We start from the raw sequence: 10,642 nt of genomic DNA on the forward strand, positions 1-10,642 counted from the left end.
ATGTGCAACCCAAGGTTCATTCTCACCAAGTGTTCATTGTCATGTTGAAATCTGATCAAGGTAATGTCCCTCTCTGTACATGAACTGAGTGCAGGGATGTATGTGATGCAGCTGTTAAGTTGCAATTTGAACAAATATTTTCTAAATAAACTTAATTTATAAGTATAATTGGACATTGTTGGGTTTGTTTTTCAGGGTTTCTATAGGTTCTTAAATCTAAAATCTAATAATCTGAATTTAATGTTGTGTTAGATTATGAAATTACTTAAATTGTTTTGGAAATAGTGCTTGGTTGAAGCCTATTGGGGAAAATTAATTTAATGCTGAAACACTTAAATAAGAGACTTTGAATAAGGCATTGCAGTTACTTGGGAAGTCCTAAAAAAAATAAAGCAGCCATTTTTTTGTTCTGTGAATACAAAAACCTGATAACCTTAAAAACTGATTGGAATTAATTTATTGAACAGTACAAATTGGCAATACAAAATATGTCCTCCTTGGAGAACTATAAAAGTACAAAAACACGTTAGTTTCTACATATACAAAGAACCAGCATTAAATTGACAGATAATGGCACATAATGCAAATGGCCTCATAACCTACATGCATCTCACTTTAAAAGGCAAATCTAATAAATATAAAATATTCATCTCAGAGCTGTGCTGCTACTTGAGTGTTTCAAATTTGTCAAGTCCAGGCTGATCGAGGTCTGCTGTGACTCTGAAAGGGAGATTTTCACACATGTTATAAACAGATCATCAGTTTAGAACTCATGATAGAAATACTCAGTGTCATCAGTCCTCTTACCCTCTCCTGGTACCCTTTCTTGGCCATCATCTCCATCTCCTGCCTCAGCTCCTCTTCCTCAATTCGATACATCTCTTTATCCTCCTCTTCCTCCTGCTCAATCCTGCACTGCTCCTCCCACTGCTCCTGGTGCTTTTGCTCCACCTGCAGTATGTAAATCCAAACAACATTATTTTTGTTTTACTACAAGAACTATTATCCAACACATACTATTCTGGCATTCATTCTAAAAGGCTACAATACTCCTACAAGTGTTGCAAAATAAACTTCAAAATGAGCCATGGATTAACAAAAACACTGCAGCATTTACCAACCTGAGCATCAATCTCTTTCATCCGTGCTTTTTTGCGTCCTTCTTCTTGCTCCCTCTCTTGCCGTCTAAACTCCCTCTCCGTCTCTAGTTCCTGGATCAGCTCTTCTCGCCTCTTCAGGGACTCCTCTTGAGCCTCACGGTTCTGCTGCATCTTCAACTCCAGCTGCTGCTGTCTCCCGGTGAGCACCTTTCCAAGAAAAATGAACAAGAACTCTTACTCAACACTCAAATGTTTTGAAATACATCCAAATGAGGTTCCAAAATCATCAGCAACCAAAAACAACCCTGACCCCCTAAACCCAGCTCACCTCATGCATGAGCCGCTCTCTGGCTTTCCTCTCCTTCTCCCACTGTGCTTCTCGTTTTTCCCACACATGTTGAGCCTCTTCTCTAAAACAGATTAGACACAGTGGTTTGTATTTGAGGAGGCTCAGAGGTCCTGTCTGAGAACCTATTGTGAGCTCACTGAATGCTGCCGTCTACCTGTGTAAGTAATCTATCTCAGCCTCCTTTTCCCTCTCAAAATGAAGCTGCTCTTCAATCACACGTTTCATCCATGCAGCATCAGCAATAGCCCTTTCTCTTCGTGCAGACTCAACCAGTCTATCCTCCTCTTCCCCTTCCAACAGGGCTTCCAGGATCTTTCGGTCAGCCTCCTGGCAGGTAAAAGGAATATTTCAAGAATTCAATTCAATATTTCAGAATTCTTTTTCAAATCCAAAGCAATGCACCAGAGAAACAGAAGGTAAAGTAAACTCACCAGCTCCTCCTGCACCTGTTGGGCTCTCCTCTTCAGCTGAGCTCGGTATTGACGAACTAAGAAATGCCTGGTGAGACACAAATTTATTATACAACAGGATGAAACATTCATCTGTCCATTTTCTGCATACAGTACCCTTCCCACCTAATCTCAGATTTCTGTTGCCTTTCTTCCACCTTTCTCCTTTCATCTTCTATCTTCTCCAGCTCCCACTGCTGGGCTAGCAGAGCCTCTTGCTCTTTCCTCAAACGAGTGGCCTGACGGAAGAAAAATAATGAATGAATAACATGGCATTGCCATATATGACTTTCTGCACCAAGAAAATTCTGTTCAAAATACAAAGTATAAAGTACCTCCTCCTCCCTCAGCTTTAGTTCTTCCATCTGTTTACGAAGTTCTTCTGCCATCTTGCACTCCTCTGCTTTCTTTCGCTCCTCTGCTTGTTTAATCCTCTCCAGAGCCTCTTTTCGAGTCCTCTCATACTCATTTTCAAAGCGTCTCTTCGCCTCCTGTTCTGCCACTTCTTGCTGCATGTTTGTGTGGAGAGATGGGTCACTTACAGGGGGTGTCTAAACCCTCAATTATGTACCATGTTGAAGGGATTAAACCAGAGTAGGTTTCAGACTTGATACTGTGTTCACAGATGACATGACCACCATTTAATTAAATATTGATTTGTGTCATAAATAATTAGTCATGTAAGAGGACAGACACAGTTTACTGACACTTTTGACAAATTCTTATTTGTTTGGTTTTTATATTAAGTGATGGGCTCATGACACTAAAGACATGTTTGGCAAGTTTTCAACAACAATTACTCTTAACTGGCTTTGAAATCAGTAAACAAAAAACATGGAAGAGTTAGGTGGAAGTGGGTGAATTTCCTACCTCTTTCTTCTCAGACATCTGCTCTTGCCAGTGGCTGACAACATGATCTTTATGTAACGCAGACTCAAACTGTAGACAGATTGAAAGAAGTTGTGACATGGACTAGACAGAGATCCCCAATGAACTTGACCCTTTGCGGAAGGGATACCAGAATATTTTATTCTATTAAGTCAATGGTGGACTCAGGTTAACAGAAAGTCATGGAATGTCTGCATCACAAGCCCTATTAGTTTCCAGATCAAGTGGATGTCTTGACAAAAAGTGTCTGTTTTCTCCTCTTGCACAGGCTTTGGACGTATGGGATGGTCACTAGACTCCTTAAGTTGTTTATCACTTCATCAACAGTCAGACTTTAAAATAAGAGATCTGGAAATGTGTCTTTTGCATTAATAGTTTAACTAGAGATACCTCTCGCAACTGTGGGTTATTTTTCCTCCAGTGCTCCTTCAGCTGCTCTTCTGCAAGCTAAAAACAAAGAAATAACCAGCATTAAACACTAATGACATGCCACTACAAAGCACTAAAAAAGAAATCTAGAATTAATTCAGTGTAGATACCTTTTTTCTTCGCTGCTCTCTCAGTGTGCAAAGCTCTTCGGTTTTTTGGACCAGCTGACTTGCCAAAGTGCTCCTGTCTGGAGACACTTCCCTGAGCTCCGCCTCCAGCCGATCCTGCTCCTCTTGAAGCATGGTCCTCAGACGGTTCCTGCGCTCCTCTAGCCTAGCTTTCTTTTCATCTTTCAGTCTCTGATTATGGAATGCCATCATACTGACAGAGAAAAAACACACTCAGCTTTCTTTGCCACTTGAGTCCTGTTTAATCATACAAGTTCAAGTCTCACACGATCAAGTGACAAATTATGGTCGCTTAATTATTTAAACACACTGTCAGACAAACACCTTAGCCCACAGCACATTTATACAATGTTACAAAAAAACAGACATACTGATATGGTGGGAGGTTAAAAAAACAACTACCCAATGAAAAAAGAGGTTGTGTGACCTTTCATTAAATTATATAATTTCTGACAACTTTCAGATTGGGATGGTTTCAAATTAATGGAAATCTTGTAGGGCTGTATTTTGTAAGAGATTTTCTATCATTTTCATTTATGTGGAGATACATTATAAAAGTGAGTGTTTGTCTCTAAAATAAGTATTTGTGATTAATATTTAGAAAACCTACACTATTTTATCTATTCTCCTGACTAAATAAAATAAGAGCATGCTGAGAGCAATAGTTTATCGATCACTAATGTTTCTTTAAAACAGATACCTTACATAGACACATACAGGGGATAATTACTCACAGAGCCAGCAGAGTGAGAGAGCAAAGAAAGAGAAATAAGAATAGAGTAGCAGCTCCTTGGTAAACGCATTAATTATGAACATGAAAAGGCTGTGGTACTTAGTTACCTCTGGTCGTAGGACTGACGGGAGCTCCACACCGCCTGTCTGTGGCTGCGGACACTCTGCTCCCTGAAGTACTGGGCATGGAGCTCCCACTGCTGCCGCCAACGGGCCTGCTGCTCCCGCTGCCGGGCCAGCTGTCCGGCCAGCACACGGGACCGACTGGGTGCATAGGCCGATAAAGTGGGCAGAGCCATGGACCTAAAATACACTTAACCACATACCAGAAATGAGACTTAACTCCGCTTTGGCGACTAAACATGAACTTCCGCTACCCTTCCAACGCTAAGTAGCCAAACACAGGACTATAAAATCACTTACCTACTCAATTTAAAGACGATGAAGTGGATTATTTTATTATTTTGACCTTACTAAATTCACTTGGTGCTTTCCATTTGTTCAGCACAGTCGTCTTTATTCAACACCTGCAGTTTTGGTTTCCCATAGTTACCGCCTCATTTCCTAGTTACTCGCCCTCTACGGGGTCTTAACAAGGACAAAATAGTTTAATATTGGAAACGCAATACGTATTTACTATTTACATCAAGAAAAAACGTTCACGGCGTGAATTTTACTTTATTAAATGCGTAAAGAAAATGTTAATATAGCTTTTAAACTAAAGAAATCACCACTGAATAAGATGGAGTAGATGATTATATTAACCCACAGTTTATTTTCAGATAAAGTTTCAGATAGGCCTAATGTTCTTAAATGTTTGAACACTTAAATACAGAGAAAGGTCTCACTTAATAAAAAAAAGTCAAATTTCACTAAAAATGTCTCACTTCTCTGATTTTTAAAAACTTATATTACCAGTACGGCAAGTAATAACAAAGGCTATTTAAAATATACGTGATAGCCTATATTACACTTATACCACCAGTGTATTAAAATGACCAGAAATTACGAGACAAATGAATGAATGAATCTGAACGCAGTGAAAAGAAATCCGATCATTATTAGTGTAACAATCTGTGACAGCACATCCTCAGAGGTTCCACTGAAGTCCATTAGTTGGCGGTAATGCAGCATATTAAAAGCCTAATGTCAGCTGATAACACTTTATCTGGTGCCATTTCTGTGTTGTGACAAAGCGCCGTTTATCAGCAGATCTCTCAGCAGCAGGTTGATCACATGAGCTGTCTGGATATTTCACCACCACCTGAGTTCATTGTAGGTGACGTGTGTGTGTGTGTGTGTGTGTGTGTGTGTGTGTGTGTGTGTGTGTGCGTGCGTGTGTGTGTGTGACCTACGTACGGAGCACACAGCCTCTGCAGGTACCACTGTAAATCTGCAGTGGTGGACGCTGACAGCCTGTTGCTCTCCTTTCAGAGGTAAGTGTGCCCAGACTCAGAAGATGGCTCTGCTAATGGAGCACCAGTTCAGACAGCTGCCAGCTGACAGACAAGTGGAGACAAGACCGTTTCTGGAGGCTGTGTCATACCTTCCCCCATTCTTTGGTAAGTGTCCACAGTGTGACACAGTAGTGACAATGTAGGCACCACTGTGCATTAAGTTTTGTTACAATACATGTTAAGATACAACTCTCAGGTGTCAGTGCCTATAGAGAAAAGGGGCTCCTTTGCACACAGATTTTGCAGACTTATTAACAAATTGCTATGTAACTACCTTTATGATAATGATTAAATGGATATATGCTTACAATCACAACAATTCAGACCAGATTGAAGACACTGACTAAGCTTTATTAATTAGTTTTAAGGATTCACGTCTACTGTTAGATTAGCAGACATAGAACATGACTGTATGATAATATCTGAGAAATCCCCTCAACGTGACCTTTTAAATGCCATCAATTTTTAATGTGCATTTGTTCAACTTTGATTAATAAACACATAACAGGTAGAGCTGAAAATCTATCACAACACTTCTATCATGCTTGAACTGGAAAGGATCTTGCTCTTTCCAAATGATAATCTTTTTTGGATCGAATTTCTCTTCATCCAGCTGTCCACAATCCTGTAGCATGCATAATTTAATTCATTGCCCTGGATTTTAAGTTGTGAAAATTGATTAGTACGGTGTTGAGTTCCCCTTGCCCATTCACAAGCGGGACCAGGGCACCAGGGCATCTTTGTGCGACTTCATTCTGTATTAATATGCCAAAGGTCCTTTATTGAAATGCCATGTGAAACCCTTGAGAGCAACCAAGTCTAAAGTTGACATTAAACTCTTTCCTCCTTATGGCCATTGTTTTTTATGACCTAAATTTCTTGTCCAACTTTCCAACAACTCATTAAAGCTCCACACAACCAAAGCACACCCACACCTTTACAGTTATTTTAGCTAATTAGTCCTCTTCTTCAGGACTGTGCTTGAGTGACAATTCCTCATCCTCCATCTATGTTATTTCTCAGCTGTTATGGCAGAGAGAGGAACATACCTTTTTGCCCTTTTGCGTCCTTTAAGTGAATGCAATGTATCTTTAAAAAAATTCCCAGTATAGCTCTATCCAAATGTAACCTGTGAAGAGATCTAATTAGCTAGAATAATTAACACCTTAGTGGGTGTGTAGGGCATTTAATGAGCCAAGAATCTAACTGCTGCTGTTTGTGGAAGTGTCTAGAGTTTATTTATGTTATAGCGTTTAGTTCAGTATGTTTTTTCATCCTGTAAATGTTCATTTTGTGAGAAAAACAAAAACTCCAGTCAGTGGAAAGTACACAGAGTCATTAAGATGAGGATGTCTCTGAAACAAGATATGTCGCCAACAGTGATGTCGGGATGCATCACATCAGCACAATAGAGTGCACTTTGTCATGAGTAGTTTCCACTAACAGCTCAGGGGCTGAAAGCTGTCTGTGGTGTCAGTGGGTCAACCAGACGCTGTGTGTGGTCGAGACTCATTGTTCACTATCCTGTCACCAAATACTCCAGGAGCCTAATTAAAGGACACCTAATGATAATAATGTGATGATGTGTCTGTATAAACAGCTCATATTGAAGGCTTGATGCAAGTTTTGCACAAACAGTATAATTAACCAATTTCAAGATATTTGTGGAAAATTATTACTTTTTATTGTATGCTATTACATGAAATATTTATTCTTCAGCCAGCAAGTTTAATTATTTAGAATTTTTCATGTTTGATTGCATATTGCAAATTAATGATTACCACAAATGACTTTATGTTTTCACTTCTAAACTCTTCTAAAATCCCTCCTCAGACTGTCTCGGGTCCACTGTTTTTGCACCGATCAAGGCTGACATTTCCGGGAACATAACAGTGCGTATCATTATTCTTTATTTGATTTGCTTATATTGTTATGCACTGCCAACATTGAGATGCTCTGCTTTAATTTTAAGAAAATCAAGGCCGTCTATGATACCAATCCGGGACGGTTCAAGACACTTGGGCAGATTTTGGAGGCAGAGAAGGAAATGCATGGAGCAGAATGGCCCAAAGTTGGAGCAACATTGGCACTCATGTGGCTAAAAAGGTTTTAGACACTTGACTTCATTAATGGTTAGGGTCTGGCCACAGCCCTAATAACTGTGTGACTGTCCTGTTCTTTCTTAATCAGGGGTCTAAGGTTTATCCAAGTTTTCCTTCAGAGCCTTGTAGATGGTGAAAAGGATGACAATAACCCAAACCACATTCGGGTTAATGCAAACAAAGCTTATGAGATAGCTCTGAAGAGGTACCATGGCTGGTTGGTGCAGCAGCTTTTCAAGGTGAGATTCATGAGCTGATGTGTGTGTCGGTGAGCGCATAAAATCCATACAGTCATGAGTTTTAAACTGCATTTTTATTTTCCCTTTTAGGCAGCTCTTTTTGCTGCTCCATATAAGTCCGATTTCTTGAGGGCTCTCTCTAAGGGACGGGATGTCAAGGAAGAGGAATGCTTGGACAAAATCAGAAAATTCTTAATCAACTTTTCTGCCACTGTTGATGCTATTTATGAGATGTACAGTAAGCTGAATGCGGATCTTGATTACACAGTGTGACCGTGGGGTATTATCTTTTCCTCCAGTGAAGCAGTTTGTTTACAGTCATTTACATTCAGTCTACGTCTTTACAGGGTTACTGTACCTCCAAGTAATCTGTTGGCTCACTGTGGGTGCATATTTATTGCACACTGTGATTACAGCTCAAAAGTTTATGCTCTTTCGCTCATCTGCACGCCTTTAATATCTACTTCAGTGCATTTTTCTCTCATGGTATTTATTCTGGGGCAGATATTCTGAATGCAAAATTTCTCATATTCAGAATCATGTCTTCTTTAACTTTCAAATCAAATATTTCTAGATATTTATTTGTATTACCATAATACTGATGCAACAGTGTAGACCTTTAAGTGTATATGGAAACAGCCCTATTGAATTTAAAGCATTCTGAAATATATATAATACAGAAATTGTGATAGTTGAATTTAAGGGTGATGTCAATTTTATTTGTTTTACATTTATCTGTGATTATACACAGAATTGATTCAAATTACATTTTAAATAGTTTTCTTAAATTTCTTGCATAGCATGGGAAATTTTAAATTTTTAAAGAATTGAGCTCATACATATATGATACTTCATATGCAATTATTCAATCAAAATACAGTCTGTGAAACCATAATTTATATTATATAAAGTACCTACAATCATACAAAGCCATGAAAATATTCTGGAGAAGAAGCCATATGTTTCCTTCTTGGATAACAAATTGTGTGCAGTAGGTTTTGTTTTGTCTTAACTTTTTGCTTCGTGTTCTCTCTCTCTCTCTCTCTCTCTCTCTCTCTCTCTCTCTCTCTCTCACTCTCTCTCTCTCTCTCTCTCTCTCTCTCTCTCTCTCTCTCTCTCTCTCTCTCTCTCTCTAGGTTATTTCATGATGAACCTTTTTGTTACATATCATGTCCTGAGGAGACACTTGTTTCTTAAGATACGTCAATATTGGACACTCCTCTCCTCCTGCTGTTTATAAAATTGCACCTTTTCTGCCTTAAATTGTAGGTACAAAGCATATGATAAATAAATATGTCAAGTTTTCTGGATATAGTCCTGCATATTTTTGTATATCACCTTGTGTAAACTACACAGGGCAGTTAAGGACAAAATGTTAATTATTACTGAAGGGCTGGGGTTCTGATTTTATACCTCCATGTTATGCAGGGCTTCATGTACCTTTATTGGGCTGTACTGTATTTCCAAAGCATTGTTCTGTCTGTACACAGTATTTTTCCATCCAGTGTCCTCACAGGTGCTTAAAGAAAAGTGAATGTGTATTTCCTGATAACTTCATTGTTGAGGGTGTTTCTTATCTTTAGCCTTTATACTTTTTTAAATAGGCAGGGAGATGAGAAATTCTTGTATGAAAACAGACATACTGATGTATTGAACAACAAAAGAGAAGCAAGTAACTGTAATAAAAATGTGACTGTGAGAAATGAATGTTCAGCAGTCACAGGAGTAGCATGTCTTTACAGATTTCAGTCTAAATGAAGTTACATTTTGAGCTTAAATCTTTCACATACTTATTCTTCTTTGTTGTTTAGTATTTTCTCTGATGGTGGTCAATCATGTTGAAGGCCTTTGGTGAACCTTTTTTTTTTTTTTTTTTTTTTTTTTTTGAGTACATGTGTTGCAGTGTTTGTCCGGTGCACAAGAAAAAAAAAAATGCAAAACATATTTTAAATAAAAATACAAGCAACAGTGAATGTGTATAAAACTTAAATAATGTTTTATGTGTTTATTTCTGTAATTTGGGTTTGCATTATTTATATGTTGCTGTAATCATGTCTTTAATTCTATAATATGACAGAACATTGTACAGGCAGCAACATTTGCAGTGAGATAAACTATTTAACAGTTCATTTTACAGTGGTGCCCATAAAGTTGAAATAGTTTTGTTTTCAGACACATTCCTCTTTTTATTCCCATTTATACACATCAGTAATCACCTGTAATTGTAATAATTATATACTGATTACACTTCATCTATCAACAATAAATCACATTGTCACAAACATATCATGAGAAGTGGTAAAAATATTTTATTCCAACTACATGGAGTTAACAGTGTATTTTAATGAAATGATTCTTTCAGGTCATTAGGTCTGAACTTCATTCTGACAATCATTGCTCTCAAAAAACATTTATATGCAAAGATATTTTCTCAGCATTTGTTCAATATAATGATCTCAAATATCATTCCATTGCTGGTAATTAGGACTGTGTTATACCTTAGTATTCCTATACCCACATCATGTTGGGTGGTGATGAAATGACATATGGAAACAACAGTGATCATCATAAAATAAACACTTGTCAGGTCACAGGGTGGGCCCCACAGCTGAGGGAAAATAAAAATGAGTCATTAGTCACAGTGAACAGAGTTAATGGTTTTGTTTTTTTTTTTTGTGACCTTCAAGGCAGGTCACCTCTAGAAATTCATCAAGCTGTAAACTTCATTGTGTTGTTCTGAATAAAGAAAAGGTCAAAAATGGATCAGTG

The 10,642-nt window shown here is 38.2% G+C and overlaps 2 protein-coding genes across 3 annotated transcripts; one reads left to right on the forward strand and one right to left on the reverse strand.

Moving 5' to 3' along the window:
* Positions 1–439: 439 nt before the first annotated feature.
* tchp (trichoplein, keratin filament binding) lies at positions 440–4,650 on the reverse strand. Of its 2 annotated transcripts, none has more exons than XM_030144602.1 (13): positions 4,499–4,650; positions 4,184–4,378; positions 3,326–3,536; positions 3,177–3,233; positions 2,769–2,837; positions 2,234–2,407; positions 2,025–2,137; positions 1,881–1,947; positions 1,604–1,776; positions 1,429–1,510; positions 1,122–1,307; positions 808–951; positions 440–720 (listed from the first exon to the last, which is right to left on the reverse strand). In XM_030144602.1, exons 2-13 carry the CDS (start codon positions 4,372–4,374, stop codon positions 688–690), a joined length of 1,500 nt encoding a protein of 499 aa, XP_030000462.1. In that variant the 5' UTR covers positions 4,375–4,378; positions 4,499–4,650; the 3' UTR covers positions 440–687. The 2 variants fall into 2 exon arrangements, with proteins under 2 accessions (XP_030000462.1, XP_030000461.1); XM_030144601.1 differs by having other exon boundaries at positions 4,184–4,388.
* A 583-nt stretch (positions 4,651–5,233) lies between these two features.
* gltpa (glycolipid transfer protein a) lies at positions 5,234–10,075 on the forward strand. Its single transcript, XM_030142585.1, has 6 exons — positions 5,234–5,350; positions 5,510–5,637; positions 7,366–7,424; positions 7,505–7,638; positions 7,723–7,873; positions 7,964–10,075. Exons 2-6 carry the CDS (start codon positions 5,535–5,537, stop codon positions 8,144–8,146), a joined length of 630 nt encoding a protein of 209 aa, XP_029998445.1. The 5' UTR covers positions 5,234–5,350; positions 5,510–5,534; the 3' UTR covers positions 8,147–10,075.
* The last annotated feature ends 567 nt before the right edge of the window (positions 10,076–10,642 follow it).

The sequence above is a fragment of the Sphaeramia orbicularis genome, chromosome 9 (genome assembly GCF_902148855.1).
Source record: "Sphaeramia orbicularis chromosome 9, fSphaOr1.1, whole genome shotgun sequence".
NCBI classification, from domain to species: Eukaryota; Metazoa; Chordata; class Actinopteri; order Kurtiformes; family Apogonidae; genus Sphaeramia; species Sphaeramia orbicularis.